The sequence below is a fragment of the Bemisia tabaci genome, chromosome 1, assembly GCF_918797505.1.
Source record: "Bemisia tabaci chromosome 1, PGI_BMITA_v3".
Lineage (NCBI taxonomy): Eukaryota > Metazoa > Arthropoda > Insecta > Hemiptera > Aleyrodidae > Bemisia > Bemisia tabaci.
The window spans coordinates 17991434-18016353 of record NC_092793.1 but is presented as its reverse complement, the minus strand read 5'-3'; the positions used below and the strand labels follow the sequence as shown (position 1 = coordinate 18016353).

The 24920-nt window shown below is 43.3% G+C and overlaps 1 protein-coding gene across 2 annotated transcripts in view; it reads right to left on the bottom strand.

Moving 5' to 3' along the window:
* Positions 1 to 24920, bottom strand: part of pwn (calcium-binding EGF-like domain-containing protein pawn) — a 102581-nt gene that overhangs the window by 18970 nt on the left and 58691 nt on the right. For both annotated transcript variants that reach the window (XM_019046890.2, XM_072297481.1), the window contains exon 3: positions 1920 to 4055. In XM_019046890.2, the coding sequence (XP_018902435.2) occupies positions 1920 to 4055 (2136 nt within the window). The remainder of the gene's footprint in view (positions 1 to 1919; positions 4056 to 24920) is intronic.

Here is a 24920-nt window from a genome sequence, read left to right as displayed (position 1 = left end):
CCCGTATACCTTGTCAATGGTCCTGTCTACCAGCATAAAATATAACATTATGTTTATAAAATATTAGAAAATGAAAGGAATTGCAAATATTGACTGAAAACATACAACTATTTAAGCTACTAGTGAGAGGAAGAGGAGGAAGAGAAGGGTGGAAACAAAAAAAATAAAGGAGAAAATGGACGAGAAGAGGGGAGGGGAGAGAAAGAGAAAGAGAGGAGGGAAAAAGAAAGGAAAGGGAGAAAAATGGGAGAAAAAAGGGAGAATGCAGGGGGAAAGGGGGAAGGAAAGAATGGAAGAAAAATAAAGGCAAAAAGGGAAGACGCATTAGCGTTGTACTTTTTTTGGAAAATACTTTCATAGAGGAAGGAGAAGAAAAGAAGGGAGGAGGGGCAGAAAAATCTGCGCACCAGGACGCGATGGCTGGACGTAACCAGGTGACAGAATGACGTGCAAGTCCCTCGACGGACATGGGTAAGATACGCTTGAATAACAAGTCACATCTGAAAACTTGGGCAAGAGAATGGATCCAGGATTTCTGAAGCTTCAAGCGACACTTGAATAAAAGCTTAAAAAGACAGATGAGCACGTGACATGCTTTCGTAGCAAAGGACACGCGCTTCGAGATGCTCGCAGATCGACTTGGCGCGCGTCTCTTTTGCTCGATGACACACGGGGAGCCGCTGATCGTATGAAATGAACAGGGGCGAACAAAGGAAGCGGCTCGCACCTACCCAACAATTGGGTCAGAGAAGTATGTGTCAGTAGTAGACGCGTTGATAAATTACAGGACGATGACTTAACCGGTTCTCCTATTCGCCTCCTCCCGAAACCGCGGGCTACATTTGGTCGCCGCCACCGCACCACCGCGAGGAGCGTGCACCTCAAGATCGATTACGACTTGCCCACATTTTCATTGGAATTTTGAAGGTCATTTTCCTGCTTCACCTCCTCCTCATCCTCCTCTTTCGGAACAGGTTCTAACGGAATTGGCTGGCCTACTGCCGTAATAGCAAGGGGCCTCTGCTGTGCCGAGATCCTAATGAATTATGATTCGTATCACTGCATCCTTAAATTTAGGCTACGAGCCACACGAGCCTCAGATAGGATTATACCATTTGAACCGCATTTTGCACCAAGGAACTACTATTTCTAGCTCATTTCAGAGATAGTAGGTGCCACTAGCGTCAATACGCAGATAAAAGCTTCCACAGATAGGATAGACATAGTAATACCTAATTGCAAAATGTGGCCCATTTATCAATCCTGATACAGCAAAATGTAACTTTTAGATCGTATCTAATCTATCGACGTGGCACCGGCGCACAATGACAGTTTTAGCTGCTTAGTCGCAGCCTTTGGAATTTCCCTAACTAAGAGCGAAATTCCCCGACTTTTCCAGGTTTTTCCTGACCCATGAACCCTGTTTATGTAAATATTTTTTATTAAGCGGAGACAATTTTTTGAAAAGAAAGAAAGAAACTTTAAACGGCCTTTTTTTAAAAAAAAAAATAATAATAAATAAATAAAAAAAAACAAAACATGAGCGAAGAATTTCAACTTCGCAATAAGAGATACATATTTGCCGAATTAAGTCATCAATATGCAACTTTGAATGCATTTTTTGGGGCTGAATATCGAAAAGAAAAAGAAAGAGAAAAAGAGAGAGAGAAAAAAAAAATACCTGTGAACTAGGTCAGGCTAGCAATCCATTTTTCAAAATGGGAGTTGTGTCATTTCAAGGACCACTTCGGTGACAGATTGGGGCGTGTTGAGCAATGCAGGCATTTTTTGGGGCTGAATATCGAAAAAAAAGAGAAAGGGAAGAGAGAGAGAGAGAGAGAGAGAAAAAATACCTGTGAACTAGGTACACAATCCATTTTTGAAAAATGGAAATTTGTCAAAATTTCAAAGGTACTCACCGGTGACAGGAGGGCGTTTGACAGCGGTGGCTTGATCGAGGTTCTTCTGCGGCCATTTGGTGGGTTGATGGGTATCCTGGAACGGAATGTCTTGGATGGAGGGCTCCAGCACTGCGACGGCCGCCCCGATCCCGGTGGCGAAGTTGAGCCCGAGTCCGCCATCGATCTCCGGAGACACAGTCGACGAGCCGAGTTGCACCGTCTTGGTCGGGCTGGGCACGATCTTGTCCCTCTCCTCGGAGGTCTTCGTCACGAACGCCCCCGGGCCCGGCTTCGGGTGCGAGGAGTTGGAAGAGGTCTTGGAAATATTAACACGTTCTATGAAAGATTGGTAACTTGGTGGAGGTAATGAGGGTCGGTGGGTCGAAGGTTTCACGTCGGCAAACTCGCTCTTATCAGCCGGCGTTTGAGCTTTGCTGTTGCTTTGACTGGAAGCACTGCTGTGGGTCTCCTTATTGGCTGTCGCAGTGGGGTTGCTTTTGTTATTCACACTATAAGTATTGTTTCTGTTGCTGAAACTACCCTCGACGAGTTTTTCCTCGATGATCGTTGGCAGCGGGTTCGTCATGGATGTGATTTTCGAGGGGTGAATGAAAGGCATCTCTTGGTTCTTCGTGATGGAGTTATTTTCAACCGTTTGGATTTTTTCGGTCGGTCTCGAGTGCTCTGCTGAACTTTTATCGAAGGCGAGCTCTGGATTCTTCAGATTCGGACGGGGACTTTGTTTCTTCTCGACGTTGTTCTCGGCCGCGTTTGAATGGGAGCCGATCGGTTTCCGGTTGTGCGTCGGTTTGTCCTCCTGCGACTCTTCGCTGGACTCAGCGCTGGGTTTAGGTTTCGACTCGGGGCCCAGCTGGGGTTTCCGATTCGCACTGTACAACGGTTTCGCGTGCGATTGGTTTTGACTCGGGTTGAGGGCGTTGTTAGATGGGTTGTTGTACTCGAAAGCAGGCCTGCTCCCGAAAACGCTCGAGTTGTCCTCGATGTTGGACTTGGTTGGCTGGATGATCTCTCCGGACGATGCGGAGATGGGCGACGTCTGTTGAGGCCGTCCGACAGAGTTGGGAGTCGAAGAGAGAGGTTTCAAAGGTTCCGGGATATCGAATGGGTATGGAGGTGGTATTTTGGTGCTGATGGAGGCGGGGGGTTTGAGGGAGGGTGGCGGTGGCAATGGGGGGTCGAATAGAATGGGGGGCACGTCGGTGATCCTCGGGGGACCGCGGTTGTTGATGCGGGTCCTGGAGGGCTGGAGCGGTCGCCCGGAGCCGGAGCCCGACGGACTGGGGCCGCTCGGTATGGGGAGTTGCGAATTCCCGTTGAGTAACTTGACGAATCCGGTGATGATGTCTTGGATGTCCGAGCCGCCGGTTTTCCGGTCGTCCGAATTTCTGGGTGTCATTGAGCTGCCATCCTCCCCGGAGGCGAGGCCCTCAGAGCTCCGATCGGGGCTCGCTTTCGGGTTGGGGTCGCTGGCATTGGTCAAGGAGCGTGCAAAATTGGGCTTCGTCAAGTTGCTCGACGATCTGGTTCTGGTCAACGACGAAGCCCCCTTCGCTTCCCCCGAATTCGATGCTAGCTCATCGCCGTCGAAGAGGATCGACTTGCTCATCTCCGACCGGACGTCCCCGAAGTCGTGCATTGGTTTCGTCGGCCTGATCTGACTCAAATAGATTTTCCGATTTTCGTCGGCTACCGGCTCTCCGTTATCCTGCTCCTCGTCCTCGTTCGGAAACCTTATCCTGTTCGTTCTCCTCTCAACTTTGGTTGGTTCTATTTCGATGTTGTTATTCGTTTGCTCGCCGATGACTTCTTTCGCTTCTCTCTTTTCTCTTGCGTCCAAGTCTTGGAACCTCTCCTCGTCGACGTCGTTTGGACCCTCTCTTTCAAGTCCTTCTTTCACTATTGCAGTATTGTAATCGCCTCCTAATTCTAAGTCTTCCAATGGTAACGCCTCAGGTACATACCTTGTATTCTGAATGTTCTCAACAGATGGGTCATTAAAACTTATTGTGCGCTCTTGTTGGCCGATCAGTAGTCCTGATTCCATGGCCGGCGAGCCTAATATCGAGTGACTAAGTGTTGAACTATTCTTCCGGAGTCCATTTTCTTCGTCGGGCTTTACGTGCATAGTAGCGTCTGAAACAAAATAAATACAAGTCAAATTAATCTCCCATTAATGAAGAATTAAGATTCTATACACATGAACTTGGAAAATCAGCAGACGCAACAGTTCGCGACAAGTGAATGCCATTTTCACACTCATGGTCCGTTGAAAGTAAGCGTGAAATTGTATCATACGTTCGGAAAAATAATTGTATAACAGAGGTCTCCCCGTCAGCGGCTCTTACTAAGAACTATCTATTCAGTTCAAAGTGGTATCTTTGAGACGTAGACTCCCACTGTGCCAGCTATTTTTAAGTTCGAAATACTTTCCAGATGAGGAACTGTATTTCTGGCGGAGTCAAAAAGTATCTTGCTCTTTTTTTCTTCCGTTAGGTAACTAATAGTGACTCAATGTCAACCTCCCTTAACTTATAACCCTTTTTTTAGTAATGAGGGACAAGTTTTTGAAACGGTTTCATACGACCATATTTTTTAAATTTTCCTTCAAGAAAATGAGGTAAGCGCAGACGATTTAAAACAGTGGAATTGAGGGACTTGGAAGGTAAGTGGGATGTTGCCATTTTTTTTAACAATTGAGATAATCATGATTCTCCTGGTAAAAATTGGCAGTAGAATCTGTGTTCCAAAATACCATAGTCCTACGGCCGGCTGTAAGATTTCCAATAGCTTCTATAGCCGGCTACACAATTTCTTATAGCCATTCATAGCCGATGGCGATTAAGCAACTCACAGCCAGGCGATAAAGTGTATGCTAAACTTCACGAAAGACGGATGCTAGGACTTAGAGAGTTTTCGGACCACTGCTCTCTTTCTGGGCCGTAGTATCTTGATTTAATTTGCGAGGAAAGCTCCGTACTTTTGATGGATGCGTGCCATTCCTAATATATTGGAGCGCCTTCAGTTTCGTATGATACTGTGCAATACCTCTGGTGTGAAATAGTTGCTTCAAGCGCCGCGCGCCGTGGCACGCTGCGGTGCGGCAGGCGGGCAGCCAGCGCGAAACGCGCATTGGCGCTTACAAACCTAACAGGGATACTTCACGCGTTGCGCAATGCGTGAAGTATCCTTGTTAGGTTTGTAGGCGCCAATGCGTCGCCGCTCCGCTTTGTGTTAGGCTCTAATATTTAATCTGGCGGAGTCAGCGTTATTCAACTCTGATTTTGAATTGTTTGCACATCCTGTATGGATTATTCTCGTTTTAATTCATGAAAAAAAATATGAATTAAAGGAAAATATAACGTGTGTTTTGTAAATATTAAGGTGGTTCCGTATCAAACTTAATGATTTCCAAAGCACACGAATTTCTACACAATTTCTTATAGCCTTTTATAATCTATGGCGGGAGAGCAACAGCCAGCCGATAAAGTGTAAAGCCCGTTTATAGGAACTATAGCCCGACTGCATAATTTTTTATCGCTTCGTATAGCCCGGCCGTATGATTTTCTCCGCATTCTACAGCCAGCTATATGATTTTCTGTAGCCTTCTTTAGCCGGCTATAAGAATTCCTATGGTATTTTGAAACGCAGCTCTTATCGTCAATTTGTACCAGGGTATCCCTGGTAGAAATTAGCAATAGGAGCTGCGTTTCATAATGCTATAGGAGTTCTTACAGCCGGCTATGGAAGGCGATAGAAAATCATACAGCTGGGCTATAATTCCTATCGCCGGGCTATGCAGTTTATCGTCTGCGTGTAGATTTACCGCCATCGGCTATAAAAGGCTGTAAGATAATGTATATAGAAGCTAGAAGAGATCTTACAGCCGGCTGTAGGTCTATTGGTGTTTTGGAACTTAGACCCTACTGCTAATTCTTACCAGGGATGTTTTTACCAGCTCCAGGTTTGAAGTACTATTCAGCTAAGGAGTGGAAAGACTGAGAACTAATTCAGACTTTTCGTCAATTTGCGAGAGACCTCGCATTACTATCATCCGTGTAGTTTCAAAGTCTCCCTCGAAAGTCAACCCTTAAACCCGGCTACTGATGACTGATGACCAAAGAGTTGAGCGTTGGTTTAGCAATCCTAACCTAATTTGTAAAAACTTCGCCAAGTAAAATGCTGTTCTCGACACTCATCAGTCATCATCTGGCGTATTTCATGCTTAACACGTTGCTCATCGATCATCATTAGGCAAAAAGTAGCGTTGATTCCCGAAATTATCCTATGCCTTGCCCGATTACATTGCTGAGATTGTTAGTGCGGGGGCTCCGAAACATACCGGCTCTGGCCGTGCTCTCCTTGAGTGTAATTTGAGACAAAATAATGGGTTTATTAGATGTTTATTGTCTTGTCAAGACAAAGGACAGCGCACACGGTGCCCATACATCAATCCGTCCATAATGTCCGCAAACTGCAATACTGTTGCCACAACTCGGAAAATTCTCCGCGCGATACGCGATATACAACGCGCAGATTTTGCCTCTTTCGCCAACCTCCGAGCCTGATGGATGTGTGAGTTTTTAATTACGTTGTGATGAAACAATCTCGGTGCAGCGTTGGTAGGAGACTCGGGGGGGGGGGGGGGGGGGGCACAGCATGCGGGGCATTGTTCTCTGTCTCAGGGTAAATCCGACTGCCGACTGAACTTTCTACCTTGGATAATACAGCGATCATTACGAGAATCTGAATCGAGAAAGTGATTTCAACGGCCGGGCATCGTCCGGTGCGGCGCAGAACAATAGCCTTAATATTGTCTGAGGGCACACACCGTGGTGGAGCACGATATCGCACACTGCGACGATTGTCGCCGGGCCGACTCAGGCTCTGAGCAAGGCGCCCGTGGCTCCGCGGAGAGCACCGCACAAAACTAATCACCCTCTGTCCCCTACAGTTGAAAGCTCGGATGATGTAACACAGGTCTACATAGAGTACCTACATGTACCGAAAGAATGCGGACAGGTCGGTAATTTTGACGTTGGGGCATAGAGCTTTTAGGGCAGCCAACCTTACCTATGAACTCAGATTATCCGGAGTGAAAACCAGAGGCACCATCGTGTTTCTCGCGAATTGTTACATAAGAATCAACAGTCAAATCGCAAATTCCTTACACATGCAACATCTCCATTGTAGATACGCTCATGTATAAACATTCTTGACCTTGGCCATCTTGGTCTGATGTTCGAATCTGAAGATTGGCAGTAATTTTTTGTGTTAGAAGGTTGGCAGCTCTTTTAAACCCTTAGAGTTCCATATTTAAACATGTGCGTACTCTCCATATATACATAGGTACTCTAGTATACAGCAAATAGAGGCGGACCCAGCTGTCTGATTGTTGAAGTTTACATCAGCACGACAAGACGTCAACTATCGATATTTCAAATGGAACTCCAGCTACCGAATTTTAATCCAGGTTCGGAAAAATGACCTTTTAATAAGACTAGTTTGAAGGCTACCCGAAAGTTCCCTAAATCACAATACAAACCATGTTAGGCCTTCCTGAGAAGAGGAACTATTTAACGAGCGACTACACGGCCCTAATTCTTTATCACTACTGTTCAGGTTAAATGTAAACAGTTTGACCGACAAACGGTAAAGGCATTCATTCATGTCAGAGGCTTGGTGGGAGGCAGCTTTTTTGTTGCTCGTTTCAACGGACGAACCCGACTTGATCCATTCGGAACGAACGTCAACCTGGCATTCAGAGGAAGAGAGGAAGATAGATTAGACCCAGGGTACTTAGTGGCCTTCGTGTTTGTTCTACAATTGAGCGTGTTCATACTTTTTTATTGTGCCAACTCTTTGATTGTGGTGATATAATTAAATAAATATGGCATAGGACCATTAATGTATTGGCGAAACGACTGCAATCTCTAACAAATTGTCAGCTTTTATCAGCTTGATACGTTCTTTTATAGATGGTCTAGGTGCAAAACCATTCGCCACCATTCACTGGAAATAAAAGAATCTTAAATTTGCCGCCAAGGGGTATTTCTTCTTAAATCAAGAATTTTGCTGGTTAATATAAGCTACTTTTTTGCTTAACCCGAGCATTATTTTTCTTGAATCAAGAAAAAGTCAGCTTAAAGCAAGATAAAGAAAATTCTTGGCGGCAAATTCAAGAATTATCATGCTTGACCCAAGCTACTTTTTTTTTCAGTGTTGCGGTATTTCGAAACTTCCCCTTCTATTTTATTTTTTCGAAGAGGAACAAGCGAACTTGAACTTCGACCCAACTAGCTTGAAATTTAGACATGATATTCTGCTGGCAGAAAAGAAAAATCAGGGAGGTTTTCGAGTAAATATGTTGAATTGTTCGCCAAAGAAAATATAAAGTATGACAGGAAGTCTGCAACGTCGCGTACGTGGTTTCGCGCTTTACCTATCAATAACGAAATTTGTTACACACATCTGTTACAATCTGTTACAGGTCATGTTGTGATCCCTGTAAATCAAAGTTCAAATCATCGCAGGTTTGCACTGATATTCGCCCCATTTACTAGATAAGAATTAAACGTTGTTTTTCTTATGGTTGCGTTAAAGTCTCTCAAAACAATATGATCAACTGCCGCATAAGTAAGCTAATGCGCACTAAAATTTTGGGTGTTTTATTCTCTTGCAGTTACCAGGCATCAGAGTCGACCGCTCATTATAAACGGCAACCTCCACCAAAGCAAAAAAAAAAAGAAGAAAGAAAGTAAACCCTGCCCATCAGATTAAATTACACTTTTCGATGTGCTTATCCGGTCATACAGATTATTCTTCATAATCGACTAATAATCGATATACTTTCGATTGATGTTCGATTACTCGACTAGTAAAAGAATAATTAATAATTGATTAACCGATTGGTGAATTTCGGAGTGACCATCACGATTAATCGATCAGTTAAATAATCGAGCATCCCTATACCCCGAGATACATAAGAGTGCATCGCAAGGCAGTAATAGCCATGCAGCGCGGCGGCGTCCATTGATGACCCTCCCCCCCCTTCCCCACCCCATCCCCCCTCCCCCCCGGGCGCTCTCGGCGACTAATTCACCTGTTTTTTTAGATATCCTGCCATGCTAAGGAAAAACGCGGTATGAACATCCGGAATTTGCCAGATTTTCCTTAATAAAACTTTCATTTCTGACGGAATAAATGGATATTTTTCCTTCAATCTCCAGATACCGTATAGATAAAATTGCGGAATAAATTCTCTGAAAAATCGGGTGAAAAATATCCATAAGTTTCTTGAGAGAATTGTATTGTTTCGTAAAAGGAATTTGGCAACGTTTGAAAGCTCATACGGCGTTTTTCCTCAGCATGGCAGTATCCTCCTCCTGCACAACCCACGGCACCTCCGGATTCGGCACTGTTGTCGATTTTGACTCTGATTCTCTACTTGCGGTGAAGTGCGGAACGCAACGCTTTTCAGGGAGAGATTCAGAGGCGTGGCGTGCTTTGCGATATATCGATTGTTATGCCATTTAAACCCATGGAAAAGGATCGATAAACAGGGTGTTCGCAGCGAACACCTTAATAATACTGGCATAATAGTTTAACTGGCAGAACAATCGATATATCGATAAACAGGGTGTTCGCAGCGAACACCTTAATAATCGATTCTTTACCATAGGTTTAAATGGCAGAACAATCGATACATCGCAAAGCACGCCACGCCACTGGAGAGATTATGTCGGTCGGTGCTCTGGGCCTCTGCGTCGTGACCTCTGATTCAAAGCGGGCAACGACGCGCGACGCTCAAAAACCAATTACCCGAATGATCACGGATCAATCAACCAGAGCGATGATCGATCACTTCGAGTCAGTTTTTTTATTGTATTTGGGTAGCTCCTCGGTTCGCTCTCCTCTCTTTCGGCTGCAGTTCACCCCCTCGAAAGATTGCGAGATTTTATAAAGCCTACTTGCATTCTTGATACACCCAAATACAAGTTAGAGTTACCTTCAGACCGAAGCAAATAGAAAACGCCTTCAATTTTTCGCACATACAACACGGACATCAACAGAGTGCGAATAGTTGCATCAAGGCGTTATTATCGACGTTGGATCTCTAGTACAAGCACGCACCGAAAAACAAGCTCGTTTTGAAACATTTCATTTTCATCCTTGATAAACAAATATTTTGAAGAAAATTAAAAAAATGTTTCTGAGAAATTTTAAAAAACAACTTTAGCATACCTACTGCTTCCGATAAAACTTGTTTAAATGCGAAAAAAGTGGGTTTTTCGTGTTTAGTTTTAAGAATAAGGAATGAAAATAGTATTTACAACCCCATTTTTTAAAGCACGTTCGCACGCAAGTGTAAGATAATTATTTTTGACATACATTTTAAAAATGGTAACTTTTTAAGATACTTCATAACTTGAAACCCTTTTTAAAACTATTTATAAATTGATATAACGTTGGATGCAATTTTATTTCTACCTTTATTTACTCTAGGAGAAAAATATGCTCCATGAGGAGGCATATAATAGCGCGAGTAAAATAATAGCTAAAATTTCTTCTGATGAATAAACTACTCGGGCAAGGGAAACCAAGCACCCACCGTTCGTTTCTCTCATTGTTTTACAATAATTTATAAGCAAGACAACCGTGGTTGATGCCTCATCTTCCGATTGATTAGCATCGCTGACCAAATCAGTGTCCGTGTCCCTCGCCCCCTCCCCCTTTCCTTCCTTCTCCGATGGACTGCAGAAATCTGGCGTTCTTTGACCCCGTATTTTTTTAACGTTTGATGTTCTTCTCACGAAGCCGTAGCATAGTGTTAAAACCCATGAAAACTTTAGGGGCTGCTTCACACACTATCATTTGGACAGAATCAGCCTCATTGCATTTCATGTTACCTAATTTTCTCTTGTGTCTCCCCCTCCCCCACCGCCCACCCCCAGACCTTAACTACTCCAACGACTTAATTCTTCCTGTGACTTGCCTTAAACTGTAAAGAATATACCTACTAAAATTGTTTCAGTGTTGCTTAGTTTCCTGTTTCACCGATAAAACACAAAAGAAAATTAGGAAACACATGTAGTTACGCCATAGAGACGCAAAACGAGTGCAAGTACCTATACTTTTTTTCATTAACTGAATAAACAAAACTAGGTAAATACATCCCCCCCCCCCCCCAAAGAATTTTTACGTTATATATTTTCATCGAAGAACTCTCACTACTCCATGATGCAGAGAAATATTAAGACACTTCTACATCAGGAAGTTCACTTCAGCAGAATATATTAAGGTAGGAGAGTACGAGTTCGTTTCTACGAAAGGGGTCGAAATTTTATAAAACGTCGGGAAATGCCCTAAAATTAGTAAAAATTCACAGAAATTGAGTGTCAAAAGAGTGTCTACAAGAATATTTGGGAAGAATATTTGGGAGGGAATGAGGAGGGGAGGATATACGCGAGGATCTCTAAATCGGAGCCACATACCATCGAGAACGTGTCGATCCTATATCCATCAATTATTGACAGTTTCTGAACTGTAAGATTTTTACTTTCTCGCTCCCCTAGTTTTTTTCGGAAGACCTTTGGTTGCCAAATAACATAGCGGTTTTTGACATCGAAAACTAAAAATCGGAATTTCTGAGCGCGGACACCTTTTCCCACTGTACTGAACAGATTGAGTTTCCACCATAAGGCACACTTTACCTCGCTCCTAAACCCCGCGTATTTCGACTGTGGCCATGGATATCAGTGGCGAGGCGTGAATGATCGATTATCGATATTTCCCAATTTGAAACTATGGTAAAGAATCGATTATTAAGGTGTTCGTTGCGAACACCCGATTTATCAATCCTTTTCCATAGGTTTAAATCGTAGATCAATCGATATATCGAAAAGCACACCACGTCACTGCAGGCCGTTTATTGAAACTGATAGACAAAGCTATAGACAAAGACGACAAGAGGGATTTGGAGGGATCCTATTGGTGGAAGCGGGTGCCGGGTGGTGGCAATGGACATAGGAGATAGGTAATGGACTGACTAACGGCAACCCACCAAAGACCCGACAGTTAGTCCATCATTTTCTTCCTTAGTCTAAAAGAACCAACCATGTGAACCAATAGAATCGCTCTATACTCCCTATGTCTTCTTTGTCTATCGCTTTGTCTATCAGTTTCAATAATCGGCCCGCTGATAGACATGCTGGTTGACGCCACACATGAAAGAGTCTACAGGCATTATCGTAAGGACTCACTACAGCGACAGTACTTGGTGAGCCGGATCTACATAGAAAGAGAAACGAATTCGTCATCGTTATATGAGAGGCACGGTCGTCGTCGCGTTTGGCTTGCGTCTTTCGTCTGGGGCGCCGCGCCGCGACGCGACTGGCGGGCGCCCCGCGCTCATAACGCAACGCTCCCGTAACGCCGCATGAGCCTTAGAACGTTGAGAAATTTCTCCAGATAAACCGCGCACTTTCGGGGAAACTTGCGAATATTTTCCTCAAACATTTTCAGAGAATTTAATTCGCGGTTTAGTGCATTGTGTGCAAAAATTCACGGCAAAATATTGATCAACTCTCTTAGAAATCAATACGTTGTCGGAGAGAACTAAACAACTGTGAAATGTTCATGCGGCGCACAGTGGATCGAGTCAATACGAGAGGTGGGACAAAATTTGGAAACTTTAAAAGCTTTTAACTCCGTCTATACAGAACTTTGAGTTTCTAAAAAGTGGCTCCATTGGTTTCTTCGTAAAATTGTCTTAAAGAAGCGCCCCTCAGAATTTAAAATATGACGAAATAAACATCAAAATTTGCAGTTTCAGTCACAAATTCCAAGTCCGACTTCTCTAATTGACTCGATCCACTGTGCGGCGCGCGCCGTGCCAACACTGCCAAAGTATTATAGATTTGTTGATGCTACTATTCGCACTCGCCGATTGTTCGTGTTGCACGGAAAAATACCGAAGGCGCTCTGATTTCAATCGCACTGGACCGCATCACGCGTTGGCGCCGCGTTGCGCCGTGTCACATAACCATAGATTTGTGGATGCCACTATTCGTACTCGACGATTGTTCGGGTTGCATAGCAAAATATTGAAGGCGCGCTGGTTTTAATCGCACTAGCCCGCAAGTGCGACATGCGCCTTGATGGTACATACCGATACTTTTTTGTGAGCCTGTTTGGTTGAATTAGTCCATTTAAAGTTAGCCTTCACTTTTGTCGCATACACAACAAACCTACACGGAGTACGAATAGATATGCTCGCATGTGCTGTGTTAATTTTCATTAAACACAACTGTAAGTTTTTTATTCCGTTGTCAACTTTCGAGGATATTGCAGCCAGATAAATTTATTAAAAGTAATTCCAACTGATAAAGAACAATTTACAATGAGGCACTCACGCTTGAATGTTTAAAATTAAGGCTTTGGAACCTGATTTCGTCCTTTATTCCAGACAAATCTTTTATTTACGTATCATGGCTGATGGAGAGCCGTGCTCTTAATTCCTTACCAATTTGATCCTTTATAGCTGATTTGGATTTAGTTGTAAAATTAGTAAACCTCAAGGATTTTTAAAGACTTGACTTTATGGTTTACTTTTCTACTCTGGCGTTAAAGTCACCCAGAGTCTCCGTCTGTCCGTCGACGCGGCGCACGGCGGTTTTTTTCTTGTTTCTTGGATCAGTCTTTTCTAATAAATAGGTTTTTCTGGTCATTTTTAGAGAGTAGCACTTACTAAATATTATTTCAGAACAATTTAAAAAACCTGTGATATTGATAAATCAAAAGGAACGTACGTTGAAACAATCTGTATCTCTGTTCCTATATTCAATCGATTGTTATGTCACTTGTTTCTAGAAGGTATTTTGTGACGGGAAATTTGATTTTTCAAAATTCAGTAAACCAAGATGGCGGGCGTGACCTAAGATGGTAACTTGGCTCCTGTTTGATTGATTTGCGGAGAACTTACACGGGGCTGTTTTACGTTAGCTAACTCGAAATTTTCGTCAAATTTTAGACAAACTAACGTCAATTTTTTCGACTTCAGTATTCTAAGACCCATGACGGCAGGTGTGGCCTTGCCACCTCCGAAATCGAGGTGCGTATTCTTTATCTGTTCATTTTCAAAACCAATTTACTCTCGGCTCATAGAGACCTCTTCAACTTTTTTTGAAGACGCTTTAATGTTCTCCACGTGGTTATGCGATTGTTTTCCATGTTCTTTCATAAAGCGCCGCAACTCCCGATTTCCCGCATTACATATTCGTTACCGAGATGAAAGTGAAATGACGGAGTCCCTACACCCCCCCCCCCCCCCCCCGATCATGATGAAGTGGAATTTTTTTTCTTATTGAATCTGCGATTGGATGAATGGTGAATCTCTGCACGTAGGCGGGGCAATCCTCGAAGCAAAACATCCTGGCGAGGGCTCGAAAATTGCTCGAATCATGTTACGGCACGGCGCCTATAAATTCGATAAACGGAGCCCAACTTTCTACGATAATCAGTCCCCTGGCGCGATTAGATGAGACAATTCCCGCATGCTGGTACCTTTTGTTCTGTTTTCCTCTCACCATCAGTTTCACTTAACGATTTGATCGGCCGCACGGGACACCAGCTGTCGGTGTAGCGAGCTGGTGAAGTTAGGTAGTCTCTCATGGGAGCACTGGAAAAAAAACACATTGGATCTAGAGTCCAGACTCTTAAAAACATCGACAAGAAAAAATACTCTTGATTCAATCGGATTTTTGCTCAAATCAAGAGCCAAGCCTCTTAATTTGAGCGGATTTCCTTTTGATTTAAGCTTAAATTTGATTGAATCAAGAGTATTTTTTCTTGTCAATGTTTTCAAGAGTCCAAGATCCAACCAACTCAAGATCCGATGTGTATTTTTCCAGTGAGCTCTACAGTGCCTGTGTGGGGAGAGTACGGACCTGTCGGTAATTTTGGAGGTTAGGTATGATCGGGGCATGGAGCTTTTGATAACTTGGGCATCGATAACTTTCGGAAAAATGACCCAAAATTGACTTCACTATTAGATGTTCAAATTACGATTAGAATATTCACAGTTAGGTGATATTTCAAGGAAATGGCGTTGCAAGTTTTTGACCTTGAAAAGAGCGAAAATGAGAAGGAGAGGTAGAATAATATATATATTAATCATTAGCAATAGAGAAGGAGAGGTAGAATAATATACAGGGTGGGCCAGAAGTTCCAGGACGGTCGGCTAACTTTTTAACGGTTCAAGATAGAAAAATGAAACTTTGGGAATGTTCCTATCTCAAAGGGGACCATCTTATGGGGGAGTCAAAATTTTGGTCCCCCCTAAGGGAGGGGGCGGGGGGCCCCCAACTTTTTTTTTTCAAATGGCAACCCCTATCTTGTGATACCTCATTCGAAAGACCATAAAAAACTAAGAATTTTGGCGCAAACCGCAGATCAATATCTTAATTTTTGACCGAGTTATGATACTGTCAAAGGTCAAATTTGACCTATTTTCAAAAAATCACAACTCCGGTTCAAATTATCGTAAAGAAAAAAATAAAACGAGAAAATTTACTAAATTGTGTTCGCTTTTTTGTAAAAATTGCAGAAATCACTTCGAACTAATTTTAAGGGGGGGTTCGGACCCCCAAATACGTCAATTCAAAGGTCATTCAAATTTCCCGCGAAATAAGCCAATTGCCCCTAGATTTGCCTCCACATTATCTCAGTAAGGTCAAAATCAGTTCAACATTACGTTGGCAGGTCCCCAAATGTCGGAAAAAGTTAAAAAAAAAACGAAATTTAAACGGTCAAATTTAATTACCTTAAATTTCGTTTTTTTAACTTTTCCTGAAATTTAGGGACTTGCCCAACGTAATGTTGAACTGATTTTGACCTTACTGAGATAATGTGGAGGCAAATCTAGGGGCAATTGGCTTATTTCGCGGGAAATTTGAATGACCTTTGAATTGACGTATTTGGGGGTCCGAACCCCCCCTTAAAATTAGTTCGAAGTGATTTCTGCAATTTTTACAAAAAAGCGAACACAATTTAGTAAATTTCCTCGTTTTATTTTTTTTCTTTACGATAATTTGAACCGGAGTTGTGATTTTTTGAAAATAGGTCAAATTTGACCTTTGACAGTATCATAACTCGGTCAAAAATTAAGATATTGATCTGCGGTTTGCGCCAAAATTCTTAGTTTTTTATGGTCTTTCGAATGAGGTATCACAAGATAGGGGTTGCCATTTGAAAAAAAAAAGTTGGGGGCCCCCCGCCCCCTCCCTTAGGGGGGACCAAAATTTTGACTCCCCCATAAGATGGTCCCCTTTGAGATAGGAACATTCCCAAAGTTTCATTTTTCTATCTTGAACCGTTAAAAAGTTAGCCAACCGTCCTGGAACTTCTGGCCCACCCTGTATATATTAATCATTAGCAATAGAGAAGGAGGGGTAGAATAATATATATATTAATCATGCCTATCTGGGCCTTGTGCTGAATGTTGTGTGGTCTTCTCTTAAAACCAACCCAAGCACCTTCATCAATTTTCTTTAGCTTTTCCTAGACTTTCCGAGTTACTTACAATTGACGCCGTTTTCCAGGTTTTCCCTAAAGGTCATCAGCCTGTCCGCTGGGCCCGCGAACCAAATTAGCAGGCCGCGAAACAAATTTGAGAGCTCCGGGGCAGCGTGCGAGCGTCCAGTGCAGTGCTACAGCGCAGCGCAAAGAAATAAGAATGGAATTGGAGGGGGCCCAAGGGGCCGACGCTGGGGGACGGGGGACGGGTGCGAGAGCAAGGGAAACATAAATTAGGATTGGATGTGAATGTAGGTCACAACTCGGTAATTTCTACTATAGGTATTCGTTCTGCTCTTTTTCTTCCGCTGGCGTCGAGCGCGGGGTTGCCGCTTCGTTCGGAAAAAATCTATCGCCACCCGCGAGGCTCGGTGCGCCTGTCCGGGCAAACGAATTGACAAAGCCGCTCATCTGCAAGTGGTGGAGACTTCTCCGGATACCACAGTGCCGGGTCTTGGTTTCTTGCCATGAGTTGGCAACGTTTTTCACCTGGCGTGTCTTCCGCGAGTCCGTGACCACGGCTCATCCGAATCTTTCTGCAAGTCTCCGAGTTGAAAGGTGCGGATCCCACAACTGCAGAGCCGAACTAGGAATTTTGTCTTGAGTAGGGCCGGGGGGCCCGTCGTCGCGAGGGTGAATTTCCACCCGCCCAAACGAACGTTTCAAGGTAATACAGATGGAGAAAATGAGAGGAAGGAGAAAAAGAAACGCAAAAGGAGAAGAACAAAGGGGGAAAAAGGAGGCTAAAAGATAATAAGAAAGGGAGAAGAAAAAAGAAGAGAAAATAGGGAAAAGGAGAAAAAAATAGAATTCTGAGCAGCACCGAAACTTGGAAGTTTGTGAATATATTCTTGATAATCCAAGGTATAATTTTACAAAATGTTTAAGACGTCAAGTTGTTTTGTTCTTTGTTAAAGAATTGTAACGTGAGAGAAAATTGTTCAACTTTTTGGGAGTGGGAACTACAATTTCTAGCTCATCCGTAAAGACACTTATGAGCATGGGGAAAATGAAGAGACATTGTATTCTTGAATGAATGAAGAGACGTTATACACGTTGTTTCACGACGCCAATCGATGGCGGGATGCTATAAGCTGGGCTCACAAACGAGTGTAATCTACAACGGATATGGTCTAAAAAGACCCAAAACGTCATATTTCTCTCGGCGTGACCTTAACTTAATATTCTAATGCAAGCTGCCTGACCTGAACACCCCCCCCCCACTCCCCCATAACTCCCCCCCCCCCTTCATTCGCAGTTCCTAATCGCAAAATGTGATTCTCATGCAGGGCCGGATTTACCTACTTAAACCATCAAGTGAACGTGCCAGCGGGGGAGGGGTGCAAAAGACGCGTTTACTCGTACTGTACACATTTTTTGGGGATGCCCTGTCAACACTACTAGCAAAAGTTAAGTTTTGTAAACCTATCTCTGTGTGGACAAGGCCTTCCATTCATAAGAAATGAACGAAAAAATTATGAAAGAATAAACATGGATGTGGATTAATGATTTTAACCTCCGCCGCTGCGCCGCGCTGACCGCACCGTGTTTGGCGCAATGCGTGAAGTATTCATGCATTCTTGTAGGCGCTATCCGTTTCACGGTGACCGCAATGACCGCACTGTGTTTGATGCAATGCGTGAAGTATTCGTGCAGTCTTGTAGGCGCTGATGTGTTACATGCCGATCGCCGCGCCGATGGCTTCTCCTTTTCATCTCAAGTCCTCGTCATCATTGCTCTCTGCGCCGTGCCGTTCCTGGCCAAATTGCGTGTTTGGTTTCTCTCTTAACTCGACTAATTAAAGGTGCTGTCTCTTGTATCACTGCGGCGAAAGACGACAAAATTAAAAATTACTACACTATCGGGAAATGAGAGATTTTGTCGCCTTTTCTCTTTTGAATTTTTTTTTTCTAAATCCGATATGTTTTTATTCCTACATTTAAAAAAATTTCAAAATTTGCCGCCCTCTTGATTTGCCACCATGGGCCGCCGGCCGCCGTCCATGTGGCCACCCCCTTAATCCGGCCCTGTTCTTATGACTGCACCAAATTTTTCAAAGAGAGAGGATAAATAACCGTCTCACTGCAGGGAATGTTCTCCTACACACCTTTGTCCGCCTTTGTGGGCGTGTTGTGTTCAGTATGTTTCGTATAAGGTCTAAGGATGCACAACCTTAGTTGACAAATAACATCAAAATACCGTTTTGAATTAATTTACCTTAAATTTTGATGAATTAAGTGGCTGATAAAAAAATTATACCTTTAAATTCATAAAATTGCAACCACACTCACAAAATGTGAGATTATAGACGCACTTGAAGGGAATCAGGCTTCATTGAAATCAGCACATTATTATCAATGGAATGAGTGAGGTTTCTGTTCCGCGAAAAGAGTGAGCGATAGGTCTGGTCCGGCAGACTGTTTAGCAGCGAGGCGTTAAGGAGACACGCTGGAGTTGGCCGCGAATGGTAAAAGTCGTCACTTTTCTGACGTTGAAGGCGTAGCTGCATTTAGAGATGAGCCTTGTCGTCCGTAAAATTCCACGGTTTTCAGAGCTCGTGCCAAAATAGTGACACGCTTCAACGTTGGAGGAAAGACGAAATGTAGGCGCGATCGTAAAACGGATTCAATTAGTCCGACACTCTCTCTGGACGCCAGCCGACGTCAAGATGCCATCGCTACAGTTGCGCGTGTGCAAATTAGCGACGAATCACTGGAGCTCGGTCGTTAAATCTATGCCTTTGAATGAGTACTTAATTTAAGAAAAGAAAAAACAAGGTCACAGTGTACAAAGTAAAAATAGAAAAAAGTTACGTTTCGCTACTACTCGCAAGTTCGCAAAAAACGACAGGATGGGTTCTCGCAACGGGCCTGGGGAAGCGAAACTGGACTACATTCTGCAATAAGGAACTACAATTTCTGGCTCCATGTAGAAACAACTTATGTAGCATTTGTTTCCATGTGAAGATAGGAGCATTTGTTGATGATCTGAAAATTGTACTTCCCAACTGCAAAATTTAGGCCAATTATGTTCTATTTACATTACAGGACGGAGAGCGACCCCCCGATCGTATTAGAGCACTTCATTACCGGGTCTCATATTGAAGTGTTGATGATATTTTTTCGCTTACCGCTGTCTAAATTACTCGCGCCGTCGTGGAGCGAGGCGAGTAGCCTTCGGTCACGTCACCGAGAGCACGTTTATAATGTCAACACAGTGTTACGCCGGAAAATATCACTATTCAGTCTTCCACCTGTGTTATAAAAATTTTTGTAGGTACCCGCGCGCATGATTATGAGTCAATCAGTCTCGCAGCGCGCCGCCCACCGCACAGGGGAACGAGTTGAAGGGGCAGTCGGACATGACGTAGAACTTTTAGGAGCTTATATCTTCGTTGATACAAAACGTAAGAGTTTAAAGGTAGTTCCAAAGGTTTTTTCATAAAATTGTCTATTTGTAGCGCCTCTTAAACTTTTTATTGCGACGAAATCAGAGACGCTGCATTTCAGAAACCCCTTACTAATATCCTCTCTTCAACGTAAAAGTTACACATATGTGTATTCAGAGATCAACGCTCAGGTTCCCCTAATGATGTCTTGACCAATTGGTTCAGCGAACCTAATGCGATTCGCAAAAACTCACCTAGCAAAACGCTCATCCCTCTATCCATCAGTCATCATTTGGCAAATTGTATGCTCAATAAATTTCTCATCACTCAACCGCAAAGGCGAGAAATTGCATTGACCTCCGAAATTAAAGGTTGCTTTTCTCACATTATATTCCTTAGATTGTTGACGCGGAGTTTGTAAAACACAAATATTGTCTTTGGACGGGAAAAAACATACTTGCAGTTTTCGATAAAAAAATCTATGATTGACACCTTCCAATGGCACAGTTTCGGTGAAAAGACATTTTTTTTCAATGATTTTTTTTATACTTGTCTCCTTGTTAGGTAGAGGTATTATTATAATTGTTATGAAAGTATACCGTACTTAAGTTTTTACCTTATTTTTTAAGTGTCCTTCGTATATACTTCTCTTTCGCACGAAAAGAGAAAAATATATCTGAATGGACCGCTCCACTGTGCGCCGCAAGCCCACGATCGACTCCTTTTCTTTGCCGAAGAATTGGGCACGATAATGATTGGTCGCCCGTGACTGACCGCACGTCACACCTCCTCCTCGGCCCAGCTCAATTTTTAATTTTAATTCTTTTTAATAGCATTTTTCATCATGCACCTTCACATATTACACCGGCGTGCCGCTTCAAAATGTGGGTCAGCGGCCCAATAGTGGTTCGATGAAGGAGCGCGTTGCCCCGAAAAATCTTAACCTCTGCAGGTGTGGTGACCGCAGTTGAGCATGGTCCCAACATCAACAACCGTGCCACCTGCTTCGTGATAGGTATCTTACAAGTAATCGCAAAAACGATTTTTCATATTAGAGTTAGCAAATTAAATAAACTGTATGGAGAAAGAAGTTCCGTCATGTGAACCAAGAGGCTCTGCTACTCCTGGCCTGACTCTTATGGGCCCAATACAGAGGGACCGAGGCGTTCCGTCGTAGCATATCGGGATTATGAGGCTGACAACGGAAAACTGACGTCACACATACTGCCGTTTACTGATGACAAGCTGACACCAGGTACAGCCTTAACGGACATTAAGACATCAGGGAGAACCAATGGCACCAAGCCGGATTAAGGGGGTGTCCACATGGGCCGTGGCCCATGGCGGCAAATTTTGCAATTTTTTTAAAAGGTATAAAAGAAATCGGATTCAGAAAAAAAAATTATCAATGAGAAAAGGGGACAAAATCTCTCTTTCCTGAGAGTATAGTAAATTCTAATTTTGTCGTTTTTCGGTGATACAAGAGACAGCATCTTTAATTAGTCGAGTTAAGAGAGGAACTAAACACGCAACTTGGCCTGGAGCTTAGCGCAGAGAGGAATGATGACGAGGACTTGAGATGAAAAGGACAAGCCCTCGGCGCAGCGGTCGGCATGTAACACATATTAGCGCCTACAAGACTGCATGATTGCATGAATACTTCACCCATTGCGCCAAACACAGTGCGGTCAGGAGCGGTTGCGGTTAGCGTAACACGCATAGCGCCTACAAGACTGCAGGAATACTTCACGCATAGCGCCTACAAGACTGCAGGAATACTTCACGCATTGCGCCAAACACAGTGCAATCAGCGCGGCGCAGCGGCGGAAGTTAAAACTATTATAACACATTTATGTTTGTTCTTTCATAATTTTTTGGTTCATTTCTTATTAATGGAGGACCTTGTCCACACAGAGATAGGTTTACGGAACTTAACTTTTGCGCTGAGTCCCAAGAAATTTTGTAGTAGTGTTGACAGGGCTTTCGCAACAAATGTATCCAACACGAGTAGGTAAACGCGTCTTATGCACCCCTCCCCCTCTGGCACGTTCACTTGATGGTTTTTATTGATGTTTCAAAACGAATGAGAAGGGGGCGGCAAAATACAGGCGGTCCATGGGCGGCAAGTAGGTAAATCCGGCCCTGAATGGCACCAGTGAGTTTCTTGTGAGATATTAAAAAGATGGAAGCGCGTAAATCGTGAAGTCCTTAGGCATGCAAGAGCCTCATCGGATAGCCCAGGTGCCTGTAACAAATCAAGTATTTAATTCGATCCATCAGTCAGGTCTGTCAAAGGCACCTGGAGAATCTCTAAACTGATGAAAATCGATTCAATTTGAAAAATAGGTCCACACATTTAAAATAGGCTCAAAGATCCTCCTCTGGGATTTCGGGCCGAAAATATGGGCCTCTCAATTACGTCAAATTTTAAAAAGGGGGCCCTTTGGGATCCCTCTTTGCAAGTTTAGGGGGCTGATCGCATCCTCGCCCCTTGGGCCAGCCGGCCCGCGTTTGGCACTATACTAGTTGACTGATTTACGTATGACCATATGTTGTCGCGCCTCCTCTGTTCTTGGTAACTGTATACGAAAGCTCCATTATCTACCCTTTCCTTCCACCATCCAACCCCAAATGAACCGTGTTAAGTAGATAGGAACCAAGCCATATCAGCTATTGCCAAATTTAATTTTTTTACATATAAACGGTTGTGCGGATCTTCGTGCAAAGTTCAGTGAATTTTCTGAATAGCACGAAGCAAATTTCTTAAAATTTTCAAAGGGATCCGCACAAACGTTCTCTTGTAAAAGATTAAATTGCCCGGTAAATTTTGGCAATAGCTGATGTGGCTTGGTTCCTCTCCGCTAGACGCGGTCCAGTAGCGTCCTGGGAGTAATCGAAACCGACTGGTTCATTTGTGTCGGTGGGAAACGAATTTTTGAGTTTTTGGGTGCCTGGTTTGGCAACGGAGATACGGACGGTTAAGGTGGTTCCCAGGCTGAATCTGGTCGCACAAGTGCGCGTTCCGACGCTGAGTTCAATACCGTTAGGACATGCCAAGCACCCTGCCCTCGTTGCCACTCGCGGCCGGCGCGGCGCGGCGCGGCGTCGCAGGTGGCATTAATTCGAAAAAATGAATTTTGGAAAAATTAAAATTTGACACCACAGATTGATAGTGCATACTCTCGAGAGTAACTTGGCCAAATATCATGAAGATTGGATCACTAATAAGGAAATGATAAGCACCTAAAGGTGAGGCCGCGAGGTACTTTTGGGCGGACTCGCACCAGTTTTCAGTGTTTACTGTCAGGTCCTATGATTTGAAGTTCATCACACAGAAATAGATGCAAATGTGAAGTGTTCTGTTATGGTGTATCAAAAATATAAGGCATGGTAAAGGTTTATACGTTCTTACTATCTTTCAAAAACGTGTCTATACATCTAGACAAGCCGTTAGACAAAGCGTTATTTTCTACTAATTCCAAGCAAATTTTTACAAAAATGGCTCTAGATGAATGTCTTGCGCCGGTTCGCACGCATACAGACCTACTGTAGTAGTTAGTACTAACCCTAAACTTGATTTTAGTGCAATAAAATTCTGCGCATACTTGCGTCCCTGGGGGTTAGGGCACTTTGAATTTCCAAAACCGGCTTTCAAGAAATAAAGAATTGACACACTAAGGAGCTTACTGCAGACCTCAGATCCTTGGGAATATGAATACTGCATTTTTTACAGGTCATATGGGTTCTCAAGTCTTCATAATCGTTAAGATGATTATTTTTTACTTTGTCTATACCTCTAGAGAAGCCCATAGACTTACCACAGCTCCGGTTTTTTGACTGGAAATTTTACAATTATGACTCAAAATAAAGGCCCTGCGTAGGTTCGCACGCATACAGACCTACTGTAGTAGTTAGTACTAACCCTAAACTTGATTTTAGTGCAATAAAATTCTGCGCATACTTGCGTCCCTGGGGGTTAGGGCACTTTGAATTTCCAAAACCGGCTTTCAAGAAATAAAGAATTGACACACTAAGGAGCTTACTGCAGACCTCAGATCCTTGGGAATATGAATACTGCATTTTTTACAGGTCATGTGGGTTCTCAAGTCTTCATAATCGTTAAGATGAATATTTTTTCCTTAGTCTATACCTCTAGAGAAGCCCATAGACTTACCACAGCTCCGGTTTTTTGACTGGAAATTTTACAATTATGACTCAAAATAAAGGCCCTGCGTAGGTTCGCACGCATACAGACCTACTGTAGTAGTTAGTACTAACCCTAAACTTGATTTTAGTGCAATAAAATTCTGCGCATACTTGCGTCCCTGGGGGTTAGGGCACTTTGAATTTCCAAAACCGGCTTTCAAGAAATAAAGAATTGACACACTAAGGAGCTTACTGCAGACCTCAGATCCTTGGGAATATGAATACTGCATTTTTTACAGGTCATGTGGGTTCTCAAGTCTTCATAATCGTTAAGATGAATATTTTTTCCTTAGTCTATACCTCTAGAGAAGCCCATAGACTTACCACAGTTCCGGTTTTTTGACTGGAAATTTTACAATTATGACTCAAAATAAAGGCCCTGCGTAGGTTCGCACACGTGCAGACCGACTGTAGTAGTTAGTGCTGACCCTACACTTGATTTCGGAGCAAAAAAATTCTGCGCATACTTGCGTCCCTGGAGGTTAGGGCACTTTGAATTTCCAAAACCGGCCTTCGAGAAATGAAGAAAATTGACACACTGAGGAGCTTACTGCACTACTGCAGACTCCAGATCTTTGAGGACTGCATTTTTTGCACATCACGTGAGTTCTCGAATCCTCACAATCATTGGGATGATTATTTTTCACCTTGTCTATACCTGTAGAGAAGCCCATAGACTAAAGACAGTTCCCGTTTTTTGACTAGAAATTTTACAATTATGGCTCAAAATACAGAACACGAGGGTTCTTAAATCCTCTCAATCGTTTAGATAATTGTTTTTCACATTGTCTGTACCTTTAGAGAGGCCCATAGACAAAGCACTGTTCCACAGA